The 26,665-nt window shown below is 48.1% G+C and overlaps 2 protein-coding genes across 3 annotated transcripts in view; one reads left to right on the top strand and one right to left on the bottom strand.

Annotated features, from left to right (window-relative positions):
* PPP2R5D (protein phosphatase 2 regulatory subunit B'delta) overlaps positions 1 to 25,217 on the top strand; it is a 32,541-nt gene extending 7,324 nt beyond the window's left edge. Inside the window, exons 3-16 of one of the 2 annotated variants that reach the window (XM_080342667.1) lie at positions 378 to 576; positions 1,708 to 1,907; positions 2,303 to 2,413; positions 4,447 to 4,539; positions 5,029 to 5,159; positions 5,560 to 5,619; positions 6,306 to 6,414; positions 7,339 to 7,392; positions 10,208 to 10,378; positions 12,419 to 12,546; positions 14,541 to 14,642; positions 21,494 to 21,566; positions 22,041 to 22,160; positions 22,539 to 25,217. In XM_080342667.1, coding sequence (XP_080198793.1) covers positions 378 to 576; positions 1,708 to 1,907; positions 2,303 to 2,413; positions 4,447 to 4,539; positions 5,029 to 5,159; positions 5,560 to 5,619; positions 6,306 to 6,414; positions 7,339 to 7,392; positions 10,208 to 10,378; positions 12,419 to 12,546; positions 14,541 to 14,642; positions 21,494 to 21,566; positions 22,041 to 22,160; positions 22,539 to 22,676 — 1,689 coding nt within the window. In that variant the 3' untranslated portion in view covers positions 22,677 to 25,217. The remainder of the gene's footprint in view (positions 1 to 377; positions 577 to 1,707; positions 1,908 to 2,302; positions 2,414 to 4,446; positions 4,540 to 5,028; positions 5,160 to 5,559; positions 5,620 to 6,305; positions 6,415 to 7,338; positions 7,393 to 10,207; positions 10,379 to 12,418; positions 12,547 to 14,540; positions 14,643 to 21,493; positions 21,567 to 22,040; positions 22,161 to 22,538) is intronic. The other variant, XM_080342668.1, reaches the window with a different exon arrangement.
* A 187-nt stretch (positions 25,218 to 25,404) lies between these two features.
* Positions 25,405 to 26,652, bottom strand: MEA1 (male-enhanced antigen 1). Its single transcript, XM_080342669.1, has 3 exons — positions 26,373 to 26,652; positions 26,141 to 26,255; positions 25,405 to 26,061 (listed from the first exon to the last, which is right to left on the bottom strand). Exons 1-3 carry the CDS (start codon positions 26,613 to 26,615, stop codon positions 25,898 to 25,900), a joined length of 522 nt encoding a protein of 173 aa, XP_080198795.1. The 5' UTR covers positions 26,616 to 26,652; the 3' UTR covers positions 25,405 to 25,897.
* Between the last annotated feature and the right edge of the window lie 13 nt (positions 26,653 to 26,665).

Below are 26,665 nucleotides of genomic sequence, written 5' to 3'. Positions count from 1 at the left end.
CATTGCACACAGTAGCATGCTGAAATTTCTGTTTGGACCATGGAAGGCTCTTATTTCTGCTTTTTTGTGTCAACAATTTCCTGTAACTTCTTGCAAGACATGGCATTGCTTTCCTTAGCACCCAGTGTGCTGAGAGGCTCCAATGTCTTTGTGGTACCTCACAGCTATGAGTAAAAATGATGTTGGCTTTGCATATATGCTGCAAATGCAACCAGTGGATCCAGAGCCCTGCAGGAGCAGGCAAGATGCACTGAATTGCAAGTGCAACAGTGAAAAACGTGCCTGGTTTCCTCAGTCCAAGAAGATAATGATGACATCAGATTGCTTGTGAGGCTTGTATGTAAAAACTTATGAGTTGTTTTATTCTCCCTCATCAGGCTCAGCAGCTTCAGCAGCAGCAACAGCAGCAGACAACTTCAAATAAGCGGCCCAGTAACAGTGCTCCCCCACCAACTCAGCTGAATAAGATCAAGTATTCAGGGGGACCTCAGATTGTGAAGAAGGAGCGTCGGCACAGCTCTTCTCGCTTCAACCTGAGTAAAAACCGTGAGCTACAAAAGCTCCCAGCCCTTAAAGGTAAAGAAGCTGTGGAGTGGGGGTGACTTGCATGACAAGCTGCACCTTCTCCAGGCAGAGTGGGGTGGTATAAGGGCTCTTCCCAAAGTGACCCTGTCAGTGTCCTGCTACCCTCCTGCTGGCAGTGCAGCAGGGATGGCTCTGGGAAAGGTGCTTGGCTCGGCAGCAGGTTGAGAATTGATGGGTAGCCTAAAAGAAAAGGAGGACGGACACTCAATGCGAACTTCAGTACTTACCTTCCCATTTGAACTGATTTAAACCCTCATGCTTATATGTACTTAGGATTGCCTCAGATTCTTCAGCAGGTTGTGCAGGAGGGTGGTAAAGTGCAGAGACCTTGGTGCAGACTGCTGTTGGTTCCTACAGCCATCCATTCCTGGGAGAGGACCAGGCCTCCTCCTCCTCCTTGTTTCCATTGCAAATTACAGTAGTGCTATTGAACTTGTCCACATTAGGGCAATTACCCAGCATTAGCAGTTAGTCTTCATAATGGTGCAATTAAACATGACTTAAGTGTGGACAAGGAGAAAGCATTTGCAGCAGTCACTCAGCCAGACCCATTGCTGACATTGCTCACAGCAACAGACAGTCCTTTTAGAAAAGGCGACTGCCTTGCAGCTCAGCAGCCATTCTGCAAGCAAGAGGTCAGTTTGCCTGATTTGCCTTAGCAGTGTGTAGTTTTCAGTGGCAACATATTAAAAAGAGAATACTGTTAATATAGGGCCTCTGCCTCCTTGTCCCCTCTGGGAGGGGGGTTAGCCTGCAGTGTTCTCTGCCCAGCTCCCTTTGTGACTGGAGGTTGTCACTGGTCTGTGATGGGAGCTAGTTAAGTCAGTTTCTTTTCCAGTGTACCTTGTACTGAGAAGGGATCAATGCTTATCAGATCAGAAACTGCTGCTGTGTTTGGAATTGCCTTATGGGGTAGTGTCTCCAGTCTTTGCAATCCCTCTGCCTGCACTGTTCCATCTCCACAGCAGGGGTAACACTGCCTCTTCCCCCTGCCAGCTCAAGGGGCATCGTGAGGGGGGAAAGGGAAATGCGGGACAGGGAGCAAACCACACTGATACCTGGGCAAACCAGGATGATGTTCTGCCTGTCTGTAAGGACAGATGTCCATACTTTCTCTGACAGATGCTCCTCCACATGAACGAGAAGAGCTTTTCATCCAGAAGCTGCGGCAGTGCTGCGTGCTGTTTGACTTCATCTCTGACCCCCTCAGTGACCTGAAGTTCAAGGAGGTGAAGCGAGCAGGTCTCAATGAGATGGTGGAATACATCACACACAATCGTGATGTTGTTACTGAGGCCATCTATCCTGAAGCTGTTATCATGGTAGGGCGTGGGGCCAGTACACATTTATGTGCCAAAGAAATAGGGGCCATTTGGAAGCATGTGGGGAGGAAGGGGTAGGGATTTTTCAGAGAGGAGTGTGACCCCAGTCCTACCCATTCCTTTTTATCTGCCCATCCCCAGAAAGAGAAAAAGGAAGTGGGAGGGTGTAGTGACAATGCCTGGTGTAGGGAGAGCTGGTAGCTCTTGTCTCTGACACAGACTGTACTTGTGTAGTTCATATGCATACTGTAACCCTACAACCTCTGCGGAAGGATTTATTTGTGGGCACAGCTATGGCAAATCACAGTGCATTGCTCTGCAGTGAAGGATTTGCTACAGGAAGGACCATTATGAGGCGCAGGTATGTCATTCACACACCTTTTCACTCACCTCAGTTTTCAGTGAACCTCTTCCGGACACTCCCTCCATCATCCAACCCCACAGGCGCAGAGTTTGACCCTGAGGAAGATGAGCCTACATTAGAGGCTGCCTGGCCGCACCTTCAGGTGAGGAGGTGTGGGGGATATAGATCTGGTGAATTTATCTCCAGGAAGTCGAGAGTCCATGTGATGCTGGATCTTGCCAGCCCTGCTGCTGGCTGCTCCCCCAGCATGCAGGGATTGCTGGTGTGGGGATGGGGAGAGACCAGGCCTGCCAGCCGTGGGTCAGAGGTGGTCTGTAGGCAGCGTAAACAGGCTGATGCCTGTGTTCAGCAGTCACTTGCAATGGCTGTAGTCCCATGTGGCCTTGAGTTAGGCTAGGAGTGAACACTTTATTGGTGATGAGGAAGTTGTGCCATATTGCCTGTGTAAGAAATTATTCCCAGCAGTGTTAATGTCCCTCCTGAAGGCTCAAGAGCCTTCTTCCTCTGTGCTTCAGCAGCTTCAGACACAGCACCCCTGCCTGCTTTGGCAATCCTCTCCTTGCCCAGCTCCCTGGGAGGCACAAGGAGGAAGAGGGACTGCTTGGTGCCAAAGCACAGCCTGTGCTGGCACCTGCTAGCGTGTCTCCTGTATAGAATCCTAGAATCATTTTTAGTGGAAAAGACCTTTAAGATCACCAAGTCCAACCATTAACCCAACACTGCCAAGTCTACCACTAAACCATATCCCTAAGAACCTCATCTGCATGTCTTTTAAACACCTCCAGGGATGGTGACTCCCCTACTTCCTTGGGCAGCCTGTTCCAATGCCTGACAACCCTTTCTGTGATTTTTTTTTTTTCCTAATATCCAATCTAAACCTTCCCTGGCGTAACTTGAGGCCATTTCCTCTCATCCTATTGCTTGGTACTTGGGACAAGAGTCTGTATGCTGGGTGTAATTCAGCTGGAGGAAGGGAACCAAGGATCTTTTCATTAGGCTATTTGTCCTGGGAAATAGACTTTAAGACAATCTAGGTGAAAATGGTTATGAAAGCAACGGTGAGCATGGTTTAGCAAAGCTCAGCAGTGGAAGTTGGGAGGTAAACTTAGGGGGTTCTCCCCAGGAACTTGCACAGGGACATGTTGTCAAGCAGAAAAAGGCAGAGCAAGAGCCAGGCACTGCGGAGTGAGGCAGAAAATACTGAGAGGAAATAAGGTGCAATTCTGCAGCTGTGGTTAATCACTTCTCACTGCTGCAGTTGACATGAGGATGTGAGCGTCAACAGAAGCAGTGTTTCCTCAGCACCAGAATGCTATGAATGCCAGGAAGCATTTGTTTCTCAGAGTTAAGTCCGCAGCAGCCAGCATGGATTCACGGCGAGTGTGTGCTGAGTTTCTTGGTCATCACCTCAGTTTTCTTCTGTGCTGCTGTCCTTGGCAGCTGGGCCTTGGCAGTAGGTGGGTGACCCCATAGCTCCTTCCACTCCTGAATCAGACCTTTGGGTTGCAGCAATCTTGTCTGGCCTAGTGACCCTCAGAACTACTACTCAGGGTCAGCTTAGGAACAGACTTGTGCTTCTAGGAGCACAACAGGACCAGAAATTGCTGTTTGAGCACTGACAGCCTTCTTAAAGCAAGTGGACCCTTGTTGTCCAGGTGGGATAACGTGTAGCTCATGTGGCTTAGCAGGTCCAAGCCAATCTGGAGTCAATTTGCAGGATGCAGAGAACACAATTTGTTTTCCTGGGTTCCATTTCATTTCTCTGCTTCTTCCTTGCTGTGTCTCAGGGGCTTCTTCCAATGAAGCCTGAGCCTTTGCCACCTCCTCTGGAGGTTTCCTTTTACTGTAGAGTTGTGGGCTGAAGGAGGGAGAATATCTTCCCAGGCCAAGTATCTTCATCTGAGTAGGTGGCTGTTGTCTTTGGTGAGGCCTAACGTGAGGAGACCTCATGCAGACTCGGGCCTTTATGTGCCACCATCCTCTTGCCTATCAGAGCTGAGTTGATCCCACTGGGTGGGGAAACACAGGTTGCTTTGTTTTCTTTGCTCCAGTTCAGGCTTCCTAGCCTTTCCCAGAATCCTTAAGGAGAAGAAAAACTTCTAAAATCTGAAGTAAACACTGGTGAGCGGATGGGGAGGGGGTATTTCTAAGTGATCTCTCTTTCTCCCCCCATAGCTGGTGTATGAGTTCTTCCTCCGGTTTCTGGAATCACCTGACTTTCAACCAAACATAGCCAAGAAATACATTGACCAGAAGTTTGTGCTATCTGTAAGTAATTGTTTCCCCTGCCACTGTGCACCACCTTTATGAAGGACATGCAGCAGATTTTTGGTTGAGGAGTTATGCAAACAGTCTGGCTTTGTCAGCAGGTACTTGGTGATGTGGGGTTTCTTTTTTTCTTTGTCTAGTCTGGAATGAGTAGCCAGAATTCTCTGTGTGGGGTGAGAGTGTGTGCAAGCAGTAGTCCCTGGAATCCATCACTCACTGTACAAGTGGAGAGGGGCACTGGGGGCCTTGCAGAAGAAATCCAGGGACATGCAGCTTTGTAGAATGTGCAGGCAAAAGAAGTACTTGACGGTTCCAGCTTGTGTCTAAGAGGCTGCCTGTTTCAGGGAAGCAATCGCTGTGCTCAGGATGCTGAAGGCATCACTCAACTGAAAGAGCCACTTTTGCCTAACAGAAGCCGTGCTCAGTGTTGCTGGTAGCTTTGTCCAGACAGGCAGTATGCAGACACTGACTGAATTTCTCTCCCCACAGCTGCTGGATCTCTTTGACAGTGAAGACCCCAGAGAACGAGACTTCCTAAAGACAATTCTCCACAGGATCTATGGGAAGTTCCTGGGTCTGCGAGCGTATGTGAGGCGGCAGATCAACAATATATTTTATAGGTGAGATGTTTCTTACTGCCACTGGCCTAGTGAGTGAGTGGGACAATACTATGAGATAAATTTGGGGCACTAGGCTGTGATTCCCTCTGATCCAAACTGTGATTAGCTAATTGACTCAGTTATGTCACACTACTTTGATAGGGATAGCATTCATCTCTGCTTAGGAGCTGTGATGATGTGAGAGTTGTCTTCAGCCCACATAGCAAATGTTGGAACCTGTGAGCTTTAGCTGATCTGGAGGTCATGAATTTATTTGCTTTATCTCTTACATCTTGCCCTGTCATCTTGGAGTTCTGTTATTTGCTAGGAAACTCTCCGCCTCCAGTCTTTTTCCTTCCTTTTGCTTATCAGACTATATCCAGCACTTGGCAATGACCTCTCATTCTTCTTTCCTCTTTAGGTTCATCTATGAAACAGAACACCACAATGGGATTGCAGAGCTGCTGGAGATCCTGGGAAGGTAAGGTCATTTTGAAAGTCCCAGAGGGTCCATAGTGAGTGAGACCTCCCAGCTCAGTGTGCTGCGTGAGCTGGCCATGCCTTCCTTCAGCAGTTCTTGCAGGAGCCACCTCTTCTAGAGGATCTCAGTCTGATTCAAGGACATGATGAAAGTACTCTCCAGCCTGCTGATAAATGCCATGGTAACCTTCTCCTCTCCGGATTTGTCTCCTGTTCATTTGAGTCCAGTTATGCTTGCTGTCTTGTCTCAGTAGGCAGTAAAAGAGAAGAGTTCCTCACAGCTTTGAGAAGCCTTAGCAGCGGACAGCCTACTCTGTGGCTTCAGCTGCCCTTCTGTTTGCAGCCCTCTGTTGTGCCACCATCCTCCTGTTCTGTAAAGTACAAACCTCAAGGACTGGCTGCCTCTGTCCTGGCCTTCCCCAGAGCTTCTGCTTAAGTGTGTGTGGGCTCAGCCTGGCACAGGACAGAGCAGAGGCCCCATCAGAGATGTTTCTCTGCCATGCCTGCTGAGGAAGCACTCTTGCTGAGCCTGGTATGCAGGCTGGGCCCCAGCAACCGTGCTGCTTTCTGGTGGGTGCTTTCTCAAGTGACTAATGAGAGCTAGGGCAAGCCACTGTTTCTTTTGAGGTGAGAGATACTGTGTTTCTGCTGGGTAAAGGTGTTAATGAGACTTTTGTTTCTTTTCAGCATAATCAATGGGTTTGCTTTGCCTCTGAAGGAAGAGCACAAGATGTTTCTCATCAGGGTCTTGTTACCACTGCACAAGGTGAAGTCTCTTAGTGTCTACCACCCACAGGTGAGAAATGCTTCAAGTTCCTGGAGTAGATCGTGATTCTTGCAAAAGCCATTGTTCAGGCTTGCTTATAGCTGTTCACCAAGCTGCATGATTGTGTTGTACAGAGTTCTTGCTGTGAGATGTTTTGGGCTCTGCATTATTCCCTTATTGTGGTGATTTGTCCCAGCCTTCTGGTGCCTGGGCGTGTATGTGCATGTGTGGTTTTTGCCACTAACTGACAGGAGGGTGTCCTGCCATTTCCTGCTGACTTAATGCTATGGCCTGCTTTGCCTTTTTGTGCTGGAAGTTTGTGAAATATTTGGGCCCTGCTGAAAATGGAGTGGTAAAATTCCCAGCTGCAGTCATCAGCTTGTGTGTGTGTTGTGTCAAGTTAGTCACCACTGAGATACGTGGGGAAATCAGTGTGCTGAACAGCTAGGCTGGGGTAGAGATTAATTTCTTGCAATTTAGAATACATAATAGAAGAGCAGAGAAGATCAGGACTCAGGCTAGGAAGTGAAAAGGTATGGGTACTCAGCAGTGATGTCTTTTCTCTCAACCTTGTTTTTATGGGGCAGGGCTTTAGGACAGTCAGGTTTGTTCCTTTGCAGGTGTGCACTGGTGCTTGCACTTGCATATATTAGCTGCAGACTGCACTAGGCAGCTCAAGTTTTATCCTTTATGCTGCACAAATATCCTGAGCTCAGGCCCTCCCTGCCTGGTCTTAGAGTCTTCACCTGCCATCAGAAAAACTGGATTCATTTGGAACTGCAACTGTCTGCTCATCACACCTACTGTGGAGGACATGATGTGACTTCCAGCTGAGGGTGATGGTGGCACTTAAATCTCTGGTACACTTGAGGAAGCTCTAATCTTGCCATGTTTTTATTGTTGTGTGTGTTTTTTGTTTGGTTGTTTTTCTTTTGTGTTTTTTTTTCCCTACAGTTGGCGTACTGTGTTGTACAGTTCTTGGAGAAAGACAGCAGCTTGACAGAGCCAGTGAGTAACCTTGCTTAACCTCTGTGTGTCAGTCAAGTCCCAAAAAGCTTAATGGCTTCCTTAGAGTACCGCAAGGGTGAAAAAAGGTTAGAGAGGCTGGGAGTCAACTGGATTGCTTACTGGGTTTGCCTGGTACCTTGTGGGCAGAAAGGGCTGTGGTCTTCATGTGTAAGCCTTTAGCATTCTCTCCTGAAAGCTTCAGGAAAGTAAGCTATAGTCTTCCTTTGTGCTTCAGTTCTTGGTATAGCAGAAGGGACACTATACCAAGCTGTCCGAAAGGGCAGGGATTTCTGCTGATGACAGATGCTGCAGAGACGAAACACATGGCTATATGATATATGATGGAACCAGGTGTGAGCTCCCAAGGGCCCTGAAATAGTAAAAGTTCACTCCAGACTGCCAGAGTTGGCTGAAAAACTTGGGGGATGAGGTTAGGAACCTGGGACACAAAGGTCTACTGAGGCAAGCCCCTGTTTTGTGATGAAAGTATTCTCCTTTGTGCTGTGGCATCAATTTACTACCTCCATAGTGTTAAGTCACACTGTAGATGCATTTGCCTTCAGGATGTAGCACTGGAAAACAGGAGGTTCTAAAACGTGTGAGCAGTGTAGATGGACGTCTGACATATTCCGGTTACTGGTTGCACAGACCTGCAGTGTTAACTGGGCTATATGCCGGCTTGGCAGAGGGTGCAGCAGAAAAGTGTTTCTCCACCCACTGCAGGACAGGAAATGTCTTCTACAGAGCTGAGCTTCACAGTCTCAAAACAGCAGATGGCCAAAGAATGTGTACTTGTGTCACTGTAGCAGGGAACACCAGAAAGTGTGAGCATTTTAATGAGTAACGCTATCTGAGGTCATTCTGTTCTCTGGTTGAAGTGTGTGTGTCTGTGGTGGGCCTGACTGCTCAATGGAAGCTGGTCAGCTGTTGTCAGCTTTCTGACATCTCAGCTGTGACACCAGCAATGCCGAAGCAGACTTTCTAGCTTTTCCTCTAAATGTGGGTCCTCCATTTCCTGTGTTCCCAAAAGCCTGCTCCAGAACTAACTGCGTAAAGTAGCTTCCTGATCATGCTGAGTACTTCCTGTGGCTGACATCCAGCCCAGCAGCCTCCTGCCAAAGCACTTACTGTCTGGTGAGGGAGAAGAAAGAAATAGAAATCTGTCAAGATTTCCAGGATTCATTTTTGCAGGTTATTCAAATAGGAAAGCTCCATAGCTCATCACTGCTTCCTGGATAGTGGGTTAGTGGCACCTGGATTAGAGATCCAGATCTGTTTTGGTGCTTGTGGAAAGTTGTGGGATGACCCAGTTTTGTTACCTTCAGTGGATGTTACATTGAGTCTAAACCAGACATACCATGGCCATATTGCCACAGGTTGTGTCCTGTTGAAGCATCCTGCTTGTGAGGGTTTTGAATAAGACTCCTGAGATTATTTGGGTTGTTGAAGTCTTGAAGAATTACAGGCCTTGTGCATCAGCAAGGCTCTGAGTGCACTAGGAGACATTGCCACAAGTGCCAGATCACTCACTAGGTCTGCACTCAGAGCTGGCCTTCCAGAAGCTTGCTCAGCAAGGCTTGACATGATAACTCTTGCATTAACAGAGGTCTGAATGACTGCTAGGTGAGCAAGGCTTCAGATGTTCTTAGTAATAGCAAAGACACACCTTGCACCACCTTAGCTGTAGGAGAAATTATGTCTGAGTCACTGAAGCTAACTCTTGCCTGAATGGCAGACCCGAGTAATGACAAACACTGAGGATACCAAACTGTTGGCTTCTTGAGCCTTGATTTGGTGGAAACATAATGCTCAGATGTTTCTTATCTTGATGTTGCATTACCCACTACTTGTCTCTCCACTGCTGTGAACTTCCTTTCCAGTGCTGGCTTCAGGATCAGGTTGCTGAAGTACACAGAGTTTTAAAGAGCAACTACTACTACTACTACTGTGTGTGGATTTAGTGTCCACAGAATTAGCATTCCTGTAAATGCCATACCAATGGCTCCAACAAAGTAAAGGTCTGCAGGATCTTGGATCCTGCCTTTGACCATGTCTAGAAGCAGATGGGTAGGAAAGGAAGCAGTATTAAAAATCAATAAACATAATCAAGTGGGGTATAGCCCCTCCCCTAGTATATTCTTCCAGGACCTTGCAAGTAATAATTTACTCAACCAGAAGTTGCATTTGCATTGTTATATTTAATTATCACCTTAGGTGGAAACTCCATAAATTTGTCTATTCCCTTCTGGAGTCTGTTTGAACTTAGAGTTTCCACAAAGTCTTGCAAGAATGAGCTCCATAATCCAATTACTTTTGTGTGAAATGGTACTTCCTTTTGCATGTCCCAAACCCATCCATTGCATTATTTATTGATTGTTCTCTGGTGTTCAAGCTCTGCAGTGTATTCAATATAATGATTCAATTCAATATAATGATTTCTCAGTGACCTTCTCCATATAGTTTCCAGGTTTATTAGTTGATCTTCCATGGTTGCTCTGCACCATCTGCTAGCCCCTGCCCACTCTGTTTTGAGCCTTTCTTGTTAAGTTGTGTTTAGGGAAAAAGTGTGTCTAAGCTTTGTGCTTGTAGCACAGAATCGTAGCAGCCTGTACAGTGCTGGTGTCTTGTGTGTGACCTGACAGAATTTGGGCTTCTCTTTCTTCCTCGGTCTCCCACTTTCACCCTGACTTTCTGATAAACTATCTTCTGTTACTCCCTGCCCTCTGCTGTTGTGACCAAACCTTTAAAAATTTATTTCACAGCTAGTGTTAACTTTCAGCCTCTAACATTGTCTCTGTATACCCTCCCCACTCAGGTGATTGTGGGCTTGCTGAAGTTCTGGCCGAAAACTCACAGTCCCAAGGAGGTGATGTTTTTAAATGAGCTGGAGGAGATCCTGGACGTGATTGAGCCATCTGAGTTTGTGAAAGTTATGGAGCCTTTGTTCAGGCAGTTGGCCAAGTGTGTTTCCAGCCCACACTTCCAGGTGGGTTGTAGCCGAGGGAGGGGATAGGGCACTGGCTTGTAACCCATTTGGCATGTGAGGGTGACACCACAGCTTTTGGGCTTGTCTTTGTGGCACATAGAGTCGTGACCAGGGTGAGTATTGGGATGACATGTGGTGGGAGGCTGTGAGAGCCCTCACCACAGAGCAAGTGCATCCGAAGAGAAGACAAAAGCAGATCAGTGGACCTCCTCCTGCTGCACTGGGCTATTCAGCACCATGTATTGCAGTGGGCTGGAGCAGAGGTGCTCTGCCACCTCCTGTTGTGTCTAGCAAACATAGAGGAGACCACTCCAGGGTCACACTGTTGCAGTAAAACCAGACTGGCTGCAGTACTGGAGGGGAGTCAACCAAAGAGACAGTGTGCAGAGAAGGAACTTAGTATTATTCTGGTGTAGGTGGTAAAAAGTGAAGTACACTGAAAAAGTGCTAGAGTCTGCTGCTTTCTTGTTCCCACCAAAAGGAAGCTGGCTGTAGTGCCAGGCTAAAACAATCTCCATGGCTGGTAGTCTTAAGGTTTAAAAAGTCCAGAATGGTAGGACCTGCTAGTAGCTTCTAGCAGGTGTTCTTGGCTCACTGGTCTAGGTTGCCATGAAGAGTAAGCGCCCAGGATGAAGACAGCTTGCTGGTGAAACACATGGCTGGCCCGAGTATGGGTGGATTGTTAAATAGTGACATAGTGCTCCCCCAGAGTGAGCGTGAGTGCACAGTGAGGCAGACTGCTTCAGTCTGTCTTTTGTTACAGAGAGGTACAAAGTCATGTGTTTACAAACCAAAAATGAAATAAGTCTGGGTCATGTGTATGTGTAAAAGATCACCCTTTCCTGGAAAGGTCTGGGGGAGCCTGATGGAAACAAGACGGACATGCGTTACTGGTGTGGCGATGAGAACCAAAGGATTAATGTGACCTTTGGGCATGGAATGGACTACCACAGGCAACTAAGGAGCTTGAGTAAAGTAGGGTAAATGCTGGAGGAAAGGCATCTTGTACTTGATAGCAGCCCTCATCTGCTGCCAGCTTTTTGAAAAACAAGACTGAAAAATCTGGTAAAGGTGCAAACAGCCTTAGAAAATTAACTCCAAAGGTGTCAAGTGCAGTCAGGCTGAACAGTCTTAGTGTCTACAGTTTGAGAGCAAAAATAGGAATGGACTTCTTGGTAAGGCTGAACACCTTGGTAGGGGGAGAGTTTTCTCTGAGTGGATTGTGTGTTAATCTAGCAGACAAAGGCTTAATAAGATCTGATAGCTGGAAACGAAAGCTAGGTAAGTGAACATGAAGCGAATTTCACTTTGTTTACTTGTGTGGAACCATTTGTTGATGGGATATAGTGAGTTCTTCATCATCTGAAATACAAAACAGACTGGATGTCTCTCTCCCTAGGTTTTTAAGCCATTAGCTAGTGCTACGACCATGGATTAGCATTGCCCAGATTTTTGGTTAAATATGAAGAATTGTGATTGAGTGTATCGCTATGTCGAAACTTGTTAAACTCATTTGTCTTGTCGGAGCAGGATGGCTGCCCTAACATTTTTCGTGTTTTCACCCTTACTAAATTAAGGGGATGAATTTTATTGGCCTGGTGACTGAAGCACCCTCCAAAGCCCAGAGGGTGTTTGTTGTGGGTAAGAGCAGGGAGGAATGGAGCTTTACAGAGGACAGTCTGAGGAAATTAAAGTGGCTTGGAGCTAATCTGAGCTGCAGCCTGGAGTGGATGACATTACTGTCCTCAAGTCTTATATATCAGTATATTGATGGTAGGCTTGCGTAGTCAAGAACATGAGGTTTTCCCCAGGAAAGTGAGGAGTCTTTAGCAGAGGCTAAGGGAAAGAAGGCTGGGTGGCAGGGATGAACAGCCTTGTGGAAGCTGGAGAAGTTCAACCCTGCTGCCCATGGTGTGGGGAACCATTTGCTCCTCAGCTGGGTGGTGGCAAGCTCTGGTCTCAGCACTGCACGGTTTACGTATACACCACAGGTGTTACTGGCAGGAGCCTCTCCAAGGATGGCTTTCTCTCCCACTGCAGGTGGCAGAGCGAGCACTGTACTATTGGAACAACGAATATATCATGAGCCTGATCAGCGATAACGCAGCCAAAATTCTCCCGATCATGTTTCCAGCACTCTACAAGAACTCCAAGAGTCACTGGAACAAGTAGGTCTTTACACATGCCCTAGCACTTGCTGCACATGCAGGATTGCTTGACTTAGTAGCAATCTTGGGGCGTGCTGCTACACTGCAATGATGCACAGCACTTGGTGACACCAGGTGCTGAGTCAGAGTGGTTGTTCGTAGTATCAACGTGGAAAAGTGCCACAGGGGACCACAGTGGCCCACTTCTGCGAGGGGTCAGGTGCCTGCAGTGACCCGCCATGGGGTCGTCGAGTCTACGCGGAGTTTGATACCTGCATATCACTAATGCTGCAGGTCTCTTGGAGGTTTTCCAGCCTACACCTGGTTGCTCATTAGCATGTATCACACAGATGCTCTCCATGATCAGAGGTGCTGGCTAATGCAGTGCCTGACTCCGTGAGTTCAGGAAGAATGGAGAAAGTAGAACTAACTGAGCAGAAGTCTCATGTCAAATTATTGCACCCTGTGTCTGATTCCTCAATACTAGTCTGTTTTGTGGTTCTCCCATTAACTTCCTGCTTACCTTTCTTCTGACTTTTTTACCTGCTTAATTGAAGTTGTAAAACTCACTTCCTTTTAATAAAACAGCTAAAAATATTCAGTCCACAGCTGAGATCCTAAAGTCTTCCAGCAAAAAAAACCCCACAAGAGACAAAAAAAAAAAGTAATCTTCCCCTATTCTGTAGGGTGGAAAAAGAGCAAAATAATTCTAGGGAGGCTGGGCAAGTCCAGGGCTTAGGAGTATACTGCAAAAGACAGGTTTCTCAGGCGGAATTTGTTTGAAGAGAGCTCCCTACTGGTCTGCTGTTTGACTGCTCCCATCCCTTCATTGCATCAGGAAGCATGAGCTTGAGCCACCAGTCAAGGTTGCTTTAAAGACTGGGGTAGATATGAACACATACCAATGCCCAGATACACACGCACCCCAGCAGGAACACACATGTGCAGATGGGCACATACATGCGTGCACACGCACATAGGATGTGTGTGTAGATATGCATGTGTGCATGCAGACAGATGTGCACAGACACACTCTCACCCACTGTTACTGCCTCTCCTGATTAGAGCTTCCTTCTTGCACCAGTCAAGATTCATGATGCTGCTGTTTGCCTTCTTGTCTCTTTCCCAGTGGTATGGCAGAAGTGCTGAAGGTGTTCTCTTGTTTCTCCTTGTCTTTGTTTTAGCACTAACCATATCTTCTTGAGGCAGGTTGAGTACATCTGATTCTCCTCTTCCTTCCTGTAGCTCACCTGCTCCAACCCTTTGTTAGACAGCCTGCATAAATCCACTGGGGCTATAGCTCTCTTCTTTATTCCAGCTGTAGAGCTGGGGAGGCACAGATCTCAGTCCTTTGAGTCTCTCATATTTTGCCTCTAGGTCAAGTATTTCAGAGACAGCTTCAATAGTTGTATTTATTCCCTGAGAGAGTCCTTGTCCTAAGAGAGAGCTCACACACAGTTCAACCTATCCATAAATTGCTGACATGAAGTCGTCTTTTCTGCTGTAATATTCTTTGTGCTAGTTCCCATCTCTACAGGGCTGCTGAACATCAGTGTTTTGGGCAGCTCAGTGACTGAACACTGGGCAGCCCAAAAATATCATTGTGTATATGGGAGGTGAACTGTGGGATGCACTTAAGGTAGATTAGGTGAAGTCCCCCTGAGAACAGCCCTGAGCAGCTCCCTAGCATCCTTCGTTTCCAGTTTCTGTCTACAAGAAATAAACGCATGAATACTTATTTCTGCACTCATTAGTCTGACCACAGTCAAAGCAGACCTGTCACAGTGGTCTTCTCTTTCTTCTCCATCTCTTTCTCCCTGTGTGATAGTTTTGTATATGTGGAGGGGATTCTTCTATGCTAAGAGCTGGGACTGTGTGTACATCTTTTGTCACGTTGCTGTGGTTTATGAGTTGCTGCTGCTGTTAGCTCTAGTCTATGCTGCTGGAGCTAACACAGGGCTGAGAGCCTGGAGGATATGACCACAACTTGTTCTCCTTTCCTGATTTCTTTGCAGGACAATCCATGGGCTGATCTACAATGCACTGAAGCTGTTCATGGAGATGAACCAAAAGCTTTTTGATGACTGCACGCAGCAATACAAGGCAGAGAAACAGAAGTGAGTAAGAGGGTCTTGCCAAGTAACTTGAACTCATCCTGGAGTCTCCTTTTGGGTGCAGTAACAGATGATACGTGTCAGTAAGCAGAGGGGAAAAGTGGTGCAAATCATTTTTTCAAAAAGTAGGATTCCTCAGCAATAACTGTGTGTAGGGATGAAAAGAGGTAAAATGTGTGCCCTTATAAAAATCCTTTCAGTTCTACTGAAGCAGGTAATGTGGAAAAGAGTGACAGAATTTGCTGGGTCATTAGGAAATAAATTGCAGTGTAGAGGATACTCACCTTTCAGTTGCTTATATGCTGCCTTGGAAATATTTACCGTTTTCTTTATGTTGTAGTGATGCCAGTGGAATTCTGCTGCTTTAGAAAGATTTTTCTGAAGAGCTTTGCTGCAGTGGGCATAATGCATCTTTCATGCCACAGGATGCTTTCAATTTTCCAGTAATAAAGATGGAATAATATCTGGAATTTCAAATAGCAAATGGTGGGAATAAAATCTTAGTTCAGCAAATACCTATGTGACAATGCTGTAAAAAGTAAAAAAAACCACTTTTTTTCTTTCCTTGTGCTGGTTTTGGTGCTTGTATGACCTGCCTTGATGAACTGAGTCAGTTCAGTAAGCTAGAAGGAAACGTTTTCTTTTTTTTTTTCTTGGGTCTGTTTTCTGCTGACTTAGTGACATAAGATAGTGCTTCTCATTCCTGGGTGAGCCAGGGCTGCCACAGAGGTGGCAGTGAGGAGAGCAGGACTAACGCTGCTGGCAGTGGGGAGTTTGTGGATACATCCAGTTGTTTTGTGAAAGAGTAATAAATAACAAAGTTGAGATACGAATCAAAGCTTGAAGTTGATTAACCTGCATAAGGAGAAATTAAGGTTTTGTTAGCATCTAAATTGAGAGCAAACAAGATTTTTTTTTTTTTTTTTTTTTCCTATTCTGGGGCGTTTGTGAAGCCAACAAGTGTCTGCACGTATATTTTAAGTCACGGTGACAGGACATTTACTACGAAATCTACCTGGTGTTTTCCACCAGGAGATTTTTCTACCTGTTTAGCTTCTACACATGCTGACCTGCTGAGGGTGACTGATCCCATTATTGGTGTGTGGATGGTGGAGCATTGCTCTGGAAAAGGTCAACAAAGCAGCTTAGACCTGTGAAAGAATTGGATGGGTAGAGCTGTGCTGTTTTCTGTTCATGTTAAATGACAATTTTTTTCTCTAGTGCCTCTCTGCCTAATCATAGAATGTCCTGAGTTGGAAGGGACCCACAAGGATCAAGTCCAACTCCTGTCCCTGCATAAGACAACCCCACAGTTCACACCATGTGAAGGTGTTGTCCAGTCTCTTCTTGAACACTGTCAGGCTTGGGGCTGTGACACCTCCCTGGGGAGCCTGTTCCAGTGCTCCACCACCCTCTAGGTGAAGAACCTTTTCCTAATGTCCAACCTAAACCTCCCCTGGCACATCTTCCTGCCATTCCCTTGTCATTGGTTGCCAGAGAGAAGAGACTGGCACCTGACCCTCTTCCTCCTCCCCTTGTGAGGAAGCTGTAGCCATGATGGGGTATGCCCTTAGTCTCCTCTAGGCTGAACAAACCAAGTGACTTTAGCTGCTCCTCATACGGCTTCTCCTCTAAACCCTTTACCAACTTCGTAGCCCTCTTCTGGACACTCTCTAGTAGCTTAATATCTTTTTTTTTTTATCCTGTGGCGCCCAGAACTGCACACGGTGCTCCAGGTGAGGCCGCACCAGTGCAGAGCAGAGCAGGACAATCACCTCCCTTGCCTGGCTGGCCATGCTGTGCTTGATGCACCCAGGACACAGTTGGCCTCTTGGCTGCCAGGGCACACTGTTGGCTCATGTTCAACTTGCCATTGACCAGAACCCCCAGATCCCTCTCTACAGAGCTGCTTTCCAGCATCTTGTCCCCCCATCTGTATGTACAGCCAGGGCTGCCGTGTCCCAGGTGCAAAATCCAGCACTTGCCCTTATTGAATTTCATGCAGTTGGTGATTGCCCATTTCTCCAGTTTGTCGAGATCCCTCTGCAGGGCCTCTCTGCCGTCGAGAGTGTCAACAGCTCCTCCCAATTTTGTGTCATCAGCAAAGTAGTAGTATTCCCTCAAGTCCTGTGTCCAAATCATTTATGAAGACATTGAAGAGCGCTGGCCCTAAGATGGATCCCTGCAGAACCCCACTAGTGACTGGTCGCCAGCCTAACATAACCCCATTTACTGAACCCTTTGAGCCCGGTCCGTCAGCCATTTGCTCACCCACTGCATTGTGTGTTTACCCAGCTGTGTGCTGGATATCTTGTCCAAGAGGATACTGTGAGAGACAGTATCAAAGGCTTTACTCAAATCCAAAAAGATCATGTTGACAGGCTTCCCTTGGTTGACTAGGTGTGTAACCTTGTCATAGAAAGAAATTAAGTTTGTTATATAGGACTTTCCTCTCATGAACCTATGCTGGCTGTGAACAATGACTGTGTTGTCTTTCAGATTTTTTTCAGTAACTTCCAGAACAATCTTCTCCATGATTTTTCCAGGCACAGAAGTGAGGCTGACAGGCCTGTAGTTGCCAGGGTCATCCCTGTTGCCTTTCTTGTAGACTGGGACAATGCTTGCCAGCTTCCAGTCAACTTGGACCTCTCCAGCTTCAGAAAACCTTGTGCTGGGTTTTATCCAGGATATACCTTTTGCTATGCTAGATAACCAAATTTGGTAAAATGTTAGTTGAAAGCTTGGTGCGTGGGGTGTAAAAATGTCTTTTAGCAGCAGAATCAGAGACGAGTTTGCTTATGGTGAGCATGATACAATTCCTCAGCTAAGTGAGATTTCCCTGCCACAGGGACCCAGTTAAGGAGGCCTCTCTGGGCGAAAACAAGAAGGCTCAACTCTGTTGTCACTAGCACAGCATTAACAGCCGTTTCTGGCTTGAAAAGTGCGATAATGTCACCCTCTGAAGGTGTGCTAGACATGGAAAGTTGTGAAAGGTCTATAGACACAGGCTTGGAAACAACTGGACAGGGAAGTCAGTGGCAGAAAGGAATGGGGTAGGACAGCAGGCTGGGGTGAAGAGCAGCTTATCTGGGCAAGGAGGTAGAAAGGAGGCTAGAGACTTTAGGTTGAGGTACAGTGAAGAGCCAGGTTGGGGATGGTGGTGTTACTGTTATTTTTAATGTCAATGGACAGTAGGAACTGGGTGGGTAAAGGGATCAAATTAGAGGAGAAGTGAGGAGATCAGGGCTTGTCAGGCAAAGGGCTGGGACTAGACAGGACGTGGGACTATGGTGGGGAAAAGGAGCATGCACTTGGAAAGATGAGTTAGAAACCTGAGTTTACTCAAGCAGTACACCTGAATTCTTTGCTTAAGTCTATTGTGAAAATGTCATCTCCATGTCTTCAAAATATCCAAGAAATATAAGCAAATCCATGTGCTCTTAACACTGTGGCTGCGTGTTCTGGAGCGTAACAGAATAAGTCATTGCTGGAATGAATGGGGTTAGAAAAAGCAGGTTTCACAGCAGCAAAAAGTGTTATTTAGTGGTGTCTTCCTGGTGGAAGGCAGTAGTGTCGTAGCTGAAGAGTCTGCCTTGGAGTTTGCATCACATTCCTGCTGTGACCTGCTCTGGTAAGCAGCAAGTCCCATTGCCTCCCTTCCAGTGGAGAAGATACACTGCATCCACAGCTCGTTTCTGCTGCCTCTCTGGCAGTGCTGATTGCAGACTATGCCTGTCACTTTACAGTAATGTGGCTTTACAGTCAATTGCCATTTTCTTTTCAAACATGGGGATTTAAACAGAGTAGAAATGGTAGTTCTTTTTTTTTTTTTTCCTAATAAAAACCTGTGAGGCTGTGAAGTCAAGTGCCTCTGGAGTAACACAGTGTGCCCAAGGCTGCCTGTGGCAATGCTGGCTGGATCACTGTAATGCAGGATTGACTTCTAACAGTGTGGATGCCTTGCTTTCTCCACAGGACCTCAGCCTTGTTCAGTGAGACTGATGACTTTGAGATTCTGTGGCTTCTTTACTGTAGATAGGAAAAGGAAGAGAAACCTATGAACTGTTTTCCCAAGGAGCTGCTAGGCACCTTGTGCTGTGAACTAGAATACAGCAGGTGTGGAAGGGACTGCTCATGCAAAGCCAATAAATGTGAAACAGTGAAAAGGAGAGAGCTTGTAGGTATGCAATTAAGCTGCAACCAGATGTTGAGACTCCTGCTCAGAAAAGACTTAGCTATGTTTTTAAGTAGTTACGGTGCTTACAAGTGACATGCCAGCTCAGACCTGTCACTACTGCACCCCTGGCTGTGCAGCTGCAGTGAAAGGTGGTGATGGAGGGACAGACTCTTTTTGGGACATATGGTGGCGGCTCTGTACTGTTCAGTGCAGATGGACTGACTGTGCCTCACTAATCTCCCTGGACATCTGGAAACTGTTTGAATTATTAGAACCCTTCAGAAAGCAGTGGGGAGGTTGTGATAGATAGATAAGTGTCTTGTCCTGAACCTGCCTTCTGGAAAAGTGCAAGGGCCTTTCAAGAGGTGTGGTGTCAGCCCTGGGGCCACCTTGACACCTGGGAGCAGCTACCTTACCACCAGAGCAGTGGGAAGGAGAAGATACCTCCCAATATAGCTCTTCATTTCCAGATGTCCTGCTGGTGGCTTTTTCATACAGCTAAGTAATGGGTTTAGGAAAGAAGAGAGCTGATGAGGTGCGCATCAGCTAGAAAGCAGGACTGGGACTCCTGTAGACTTGGCACTGTCCTGTGAGGCATTGCTGTTTGGAAAGGTAGAATTTTCCAAAGACTCACGTGAGTGACACTTTCAGGTAGACTGCAATGGAAATGTGTAGGAGGTAAAGCCAGGCTGATTGATGAGGCTGGAAGGAAGCTTCCCTTATAGAGAGATGTTGGACAGCTATAATAGTAAAGTCAACGTGGTGTCAAAATAAAGATGAAACTTGTTTTCATTCTTTGGAGATTCTTGTTTGGCTGAAAAGAGTGATAACAGGTGTAAAGCTTTCAGAAGCACTGCTCTCAATCAGACTGGGTATTCTCTTTGCAAAGTGGACTTTTGTAATACCAGCTGAGCACATGATGGGTAAACTGGTGGATCTCGAAATGCAATGAGGAGTGCAGGGCTTCCCTGATGTTTTTCAAACTGCTCTGGTGATCTGAAAGGAAAGACCTAGAGATGCATGTACCTGAATGAATGGATGAGTGCTCTTGGCTCACTCTGTACCAGACTAGTAATATCATGTAGTCTGCCCACGCAAAATTAGCTTCGTTACAGCCTTACATGGCTTTGCAGTAGATGTGATACTTGCAAAAGTAGACATTGCTTTGGAGGGGCAGTGGCCTTCATGATGTGAGGGCCTTTGTGGACAGACATGTTGGTCTACATTTCCAGTGGCAAGATTGAAGTAGTACATATGTTTCTGATAACCAGCCATTAAAAGAGTGCCAGAGAGATTGGGGATGAGGCAGAAGGATCAGTGCTAACTACTGGTCACAGTCTCCTGCAGAGATCTCCAGAGCTCTGTCAGAAAATGAGGTGTGGGTTAGTCATTTGGAGTTTGTTCTGGTTTGGTTTCTTTGATCCTGTGTTCTCTGATGGAGTAGCCTGCTGCTTAGATGCTCGGCAGCTTCAGTCTCATTTTTAGCCTACTTTCTTATATATATTTCAAGAGTGTGAGATGATGGTAGAGTATAAGAACTTCCTTAGCATGGATAGATAGCACGCTAGAGAGATAAGTAGCTGGGATGAAAGCCAGATAGTTCAAAAATAAAAAATTCAAAAATAAAGCAGAGATTTTAGTGCAGAGAGAGAGAAAACTGGGCAGTTGAGCAGCAGTGTGCCCAGGTGGACAAAAAGGCCAATGGCTTCCTAGCTTGTATCAGGAATAGTGTGGCCAGCAGGACTAGGGAAGTGATTGTGCCCCTGTACTTGACTCTGGTGAGGCCCCACCTTGAATCCTATGTTCAGTTTTGGGCCTCTCACTACAAGAAAAAGACATTGAGGTGCTGGAGAGAGTTCAGAGAAGGGCAACAAAGCTGGTGAAGGGTCTGGAGCACAAGCCTTACGAGGAGTGGCTGAGGGAACTGGGGCTGTTTAGCCTGGAGAAAAGAAGGCTGAGGGTAGACCTTATCACTGTCTACAACTACCTGAAAGGAGGCTGTAACATGAAGGGTGTTGGTCTCTTCTCCCAAGCAACAAGTGATAGGATGAGAGGAAATGGCCTCAGGTTGCACCAGGGGAGGTTCAGATTGGATATTAGGAAAAATTTATTCCTAGAAAGGGTTGTCAGGCGTTGGAACAGGCTGCCCAGGGAAGTATTGGAGTCACCATCCCTGGAGGTGTTGAAAATATGTGTGCGTGCAGTTCTTAGGGACATGGCTTAGTGCCAGAGTTAGGTTAACAGTCGGACTAACATGATCTTGCGGATCTCTTCCAACCAAAATGATTCTGTGATTCTATGGAAGTGGCAGTTTGTCCCTCTGTGTCTGTGAAGCACCAGGAAAATATCTGTTTGGTATGCAAACTTCTGTCATTGCTTTACTCAGGAAACTAGTTGCTGTGCTCCCCTCCTGCAGCACAAAGCCAGGGGAAAAGAACCTGTTCAGCCAGTGCTGCCACCCTGTGCTCTGAGGCGAGGCCTGCCTACCTCCTGCTAGCTGCAGCATGTCCCCTCTTCTTGCCATATTCCACCTGTAGATGGAATTAGGGGTCTCTGAAGGACAGAGCAGCTCTTCTCCTTGCCTGCACTTTTCTGCTGTCTCTTGCTTTTGTCTTTCTTTGGGTAAAAGCTACCCTTTCCCTGGGAGTTCATGCTTGCGCTCTCTCTCTCTCTGCAGGGGAAGGTTCAGGATGAAGGAACGAGAAGAAATGTGGCAGAAAATAGAGGAGCTGGCCCGACTGAACCCCCAGGTGGGTAGCATCAGGACCTATGATGAATGAGGCAAGAATGTGCTAGGGGTCTTGACCTGCTTCCTCAGTTCATGAGAGCAGGCTCTAAGTGCCTGATCGCAGTCTTGTGCACACAGCTGCAGCAATGGTCTGTCCTTCTCAAGGCCTAGGGTCTTGGGGATGCTGGCAGTAGTTTACCAGCCTGGCCCCCTCTAGGACTGACCTTTAAGTAATGCCTTATAGAGAACATGTACATGTTCATGGATTCCTCTCTCAGATGTGGCTGCACGTGTAGTGTGCCATGGCTCAGAATGCACAGGTAGGCATGGAGGATAGGAGAAAATATTCCTTTCCTATCTTGTGTACTGACTGCTACTTTTGTGGGTGCCAGAGAGGACCACTGGAAGAAGTGTGACATGCTGTGTTAGTATGCTGGGGCAGATGGCTTGGTGGTGGATGGCATGCTGACTCTCCAGCTCTCTGTGTTGTCTGCAGTACCCCATGTATTATGCACCTCCACCATTGCCTCCTCCTGTATGCTGTATGGAAACAGAGACCCCAACTGCAGAGGATATACAGCTACTGAAGAAAACAGTGGAGACAGAGGCTGTGCAGGTGCGTAGGTGACTCGGGTCCTTCCACAATTACTCTCAGACCAGCCAGGACATCAGCATAGTCAGTCCAGGGTCCCACAGCCAGAACTGGCTCTTTCCAAAATGTTGTGAGAGTAAACGCCCCTATTCTCATCCCTGATTGTTAGAGATCAACCTATATGTAGTCTGAAGATTGGAGTTTATCTAACCTTCCTCTTCTGGAAAAAGTGCAAATGGGACTTTTCTGTGTCCTTAATGCCTGTATTTGGCTCTCAGCCTGTCCTGCAGCATGCTGCAGCATCACCCAGCATATCCTTGAGCGGTTGGAGTCAAAGGACGGGGAGGCTGGAGGGGTACAGGGGTTTCCTACTGATCCCTGACTTCTTTGGTTTGTCTGTAGATGCTGAAAGACATTAAGAAGGAGAAAGTTTTGCTGCGCCGGAAATCTGAGCTTCCTCAGGACGTCTACACTATAAAAGCCCTGGAGGCCCACAAGAGAGCAGAAGAGTTTCTCACCTCAAGTCAGGAGGCTCTCTGATGGGCTCAGGAGCTGGCCCAGGAAGCTCTGCTCCATTTTCTACCCCAGGGGTCACAGAAATGCACTCAGTTCTCATGTATAAATAAGGAATGAACATGGTGAGCTGTGCCTGTCCTCTACTCCATCTGCATCCCTACAGGGTAGATCTGATTTTATGTTATAACTTGTATCTCACTGCTGTCATGTCCTCCTGCTCTTCCTCCTACTTCTCCACCTTGGGGGTGTGTATGTAAAAAGAGCCTCCCTGACCCGCAGTTTTATCAACCCGGGCAGGAGTTGCTTCATTTACAGCTGCTGCCTGGTTATTACTCTACCTGGGAGCCAGAGCTTTGCTGCCCCACAGCACAAGCTCTGTGTTGGCTGGAGACAAACACATGTGGCTCAGCATGCTGCTATGAGCCCCAGGTGCCCAATCTCTGCCATGTCTGCCCCCACACTGCCTGTGCAGGCAAGCCCTGCCTTGCTCAGGGCTCAGGCTGAGCTCTGGCAGAGTTTGTGGGGGTTCAGGCAGCAGCATCTAGCAGAGATTGTGGTGGCTCTGCTGCCTCTCTGCCCTACCTCGGGGTGCAGCTCCGCAGCTGAAGAGTCTTACGTACAGTGGAGGAGATGTTTGCTTCCACCTTTCTTTTGCTTCAAGCCCCTTGTTCTATTCCCATATCAGTGGAGTGGGGGTTCAGTGCTTCGCCACCCCCAGTAAAGGCTGGGTGCAAGCACTACATACTATTGCAGCCCTCCCTTTAGAGCATCCTTAGAAGCTCTCTTGTGGAAAAGTGGATTACTTCAGCTGTTTGTGTTGGTCCATGCTGACTCATCTCCATCCTGCTGCCTTAGGTTAACTGTGGGCCCGGAATTAACTTCCTGCTTTGTAGCAGGTATCAGCCACTGACATCTGCTTTCTTCCTCTGCCTGCTCAATTAAAATACTCCTGCAGGTCTCCCTTTGTCACCATATCCCATCCTTAGCTCTGCAGTGGCCAAGGTTTCTAGGGAGCTTGTGCTGCTAAAGTCATTTCTGCAAAATAGTGGAAGCAACAGCTACATGTTACAGGGCCAGGTGCAGTTTGTGAGTGTTCAGTTGTCTCCTCGTTATGATCAATGGCTAGGTGCTACTGCTGAATTGCTTCTGTATGTGCTCTAACCAAAGTTCTCCTTGCCCCTTTACTTCGGCACCTGCTGTGGCCTGAGGCCCTCGTTACTTATCATATGGTGCATCAGCAATTCGTGCTAATTTAGCATTTAGAGCGCACTTGCTGATAGCCCAGGGGATTGCAGAGCACTCAGGTGCTGCTGTGATCCAGCTTTCTCCCCTACCTTTTGTGGTGCAGATTCAGTCCCAGACCAAGGTGCCACCTCAGAGAGTCTGGCTCATGACAGAAAAGCTGCCTTGCTTCTTTACCTGCTGTATTTGCTTTCGTGACACGTAAGCTTAAGTGGGTTTGCAATAGTGCAGGGAGCTTACAGGGTCGATGCTAGTCTGACACTGCTTTGCAGCACCATGGGATGTTGCAGAATGTCTTGCTGTATCTGCTCATCACCCGTAAACCATTCCCAGGTCAGAGGTTCATCCCCTCTAACCTTACTGCTGGTGTACAGCTCATCTTTCCTTCAACCCAAACTAAGCTGTTTTTTCCCCTACGTATCCTGTACCCCTTGCCTGTCTCTCAGCTCAGCCCTCATTAGGCATGATGCCACCATCTCTTAGGAGCAGCTGGCAAGCATGAGTTACCTTTGAGATCACCCACAGTCATGCACAACCCCATCGCCTCCCCTCTGCTTCATGCAGTGGGCCAGTTCATCGGGACATTTAGGAAACACCTCAGGGAGGTTATTGCTTATTTTGAACATTAGTCCAAGCTCATGACCAGTTGCCAATCAATTACCTCACAGCACATAGACGTGCACTGGGTGATGCTGGATGGCACACAGGAGTGGCCAGCAGCTCGGGGCACAGTGGAGACAAGGATGGCTGAGCAGCACCTGCAGCAGGACTCAGGCCGGGGAGGATGTTTCTCCCCATTGCAGTACAGGCTTTCCAACTCCTTCGCTTAGCCTTGCTTTTTAAACCGCCACCTCATTTTTGGAGCACTACAGCATGTGTGCCTTCATTCAAGCCTGCTTGCAGCTCAGCAGTGGCTATGTTTCCCTGCTGCAGGCTGCTCTGTGCACAGAAAGGACACTTCTGGTGCACAGAGGCAGTCGCTGTCCTGCAGATGGTCTGTCTCTGCCAGCAGTCCCTGAGCATGGTAAGAAGAACATTACCAGGGTCATGCCATATGCAGGGGCAGGACTGTAACACATCACAACTATGTGCTGTACGGCTTCATAGCTTTGTGTGTCTTGTTCTGGGTCAGGGAGCTTATGCTTAGTACCTCCACCTGGCCATTAGTTTACTGCCTATTCATTCCAGTGTCCTGGACATCTAAGAAAGGGACCATGTGAGAAAGGGGAGGAGCGTGTTCACCCTCTCTGCCACACATCCTGCTCATACGCAGACCTGTGTCTGCCACGCTACAGCTGCCATTGCACAACACTTCGTTTCTAGCATTAGCGCTGCTCATTTCTGCTTATGCCTTTCCCCACATCAGCCAAATGGACAGAACTGGAGCTGCCTCTTCTGCTTCACCTGGCTCCCTCCTCCTAAGGGAACAAGCAAAACTAACTACTGCATTCACCCCCTGGACACAAGTATTAAGCTGCTTACAATTCATATGTACATATGGTGTACTTTATTTTCAGTAGAGCATTACATAGTACGAAAGTGTTTGATTTTGTACAGATGTCCCTGTATGTACAGAACTAAATAAAACCGATCTCTTGGAAAGACACATTGGACTCCACCTCTGATATTCCACCACACAGCCCCTGTCCTGGGAAGTGGGGCCCTAGCATGGAGAGGGACTTCTCCAGCACTGACAGCATGGGGACAAATCCAGTGTTTGTCCCAAGGGAATCTGGGCAAAGCTGGTCAAGCCCCTTCCCTCCACATGCATACATGTCAGGCTCCTTGGAGCCAGAGGAAGCCAACACATGGACATTACAGGAACTTAAATGCCAGCCAGAACCAGGAAAGAGGAGCAGGAGGGGAAGTCAGGCATTGTCAGTGAGAGGAACTGGAAGGTGGCAAGTCCCATCACCACCCACCTCTAAGGCAGCCGGTGCCTGCCTCATCTGCACAGCAGAGAGAGGACTGGGGTCAGCAGTCCCCTCAATGCAGCTCGGCCCTCACTTCCACTCAGGCCTAGGGCCAGTGAGGCTCTGCCGAGCCTGCAGTGTGCGCTGCACCACATCCTTCCACTGGTCCTCTGAGATCTGGCTGGCCCATGCAGGGATGCCCAGGGCTGGAAGCCTCACACTGGCCATTGTCTTCTTCACCAGCTCCACATGCTCTGTGAAGAGAGAGGATATGACACTGCGGCCGAGCATGCCTCCGGGCAGCCGGGAGGGCCCCGCTGGAGACACCGTTACCTGCATCCATGGGGATGGAGCTGCGGCTGCTCTGAGCCGTGGCACCTTCCTCCGTCGCCGACTCCTCCTCCTCCTCACTGTCCGCCGGCGGGTCAGGCAGGTGCAGCCTCAGTATCTGCAGAGAGAGGCAGGCAGCCGGGGTCGGGCCTGCTCCCCTGCCCGCGGGGCCGCGCCGCCCTGCCGCGGCTCTCCCCCAGCCCGGCCCGAACAGATAGGAAGCGCTGGGTGGTACCTGCAGCCGCTCCTGCAGGCCGGGGCCCGCCTCAGCGCAGCCCTCCGGGCCGGCGAGGAGGCCCGCCTCACCGGTGCCCTGCTCCGGCTCCTGGCTCAGGGGCTGGTACAAGTACCCGCTGCCGCCTTCTTCCTCCTCCTCTTCCTCGTCACCGCTCCAGCCCGCCGCGCCATCGGGAGCCTCCGGCGGCCCCGGCTCCTCGGGACACACCCGCCCCGGCCCCATGCTCTGCGCCACCGCCATCCACCGGGCGCGGCGCCGCTGCCGCGGGGCACTGTGGGCGTTGTAGTCGT

The sequence above is a fragment of the Nesoenas mayeri genome (genome assembly GCF_963082525.1).
Source record: "Nesoenas mayeri genome assembly, chromosome: 3".
In the NCBI taxonomy this organism is placed as follows: domain Eukaryota; kingdom Metazoa; phylum Chordata; class Aves; order Columbiformes; family Columbidae; genus Nesoenas; species Nesoenas mayeri.
The sequence above is the reverse complement of the archived record's forward strand: the minus strand, read 5'-3'. Positions and strand labels throughout refer to the sequence as shown.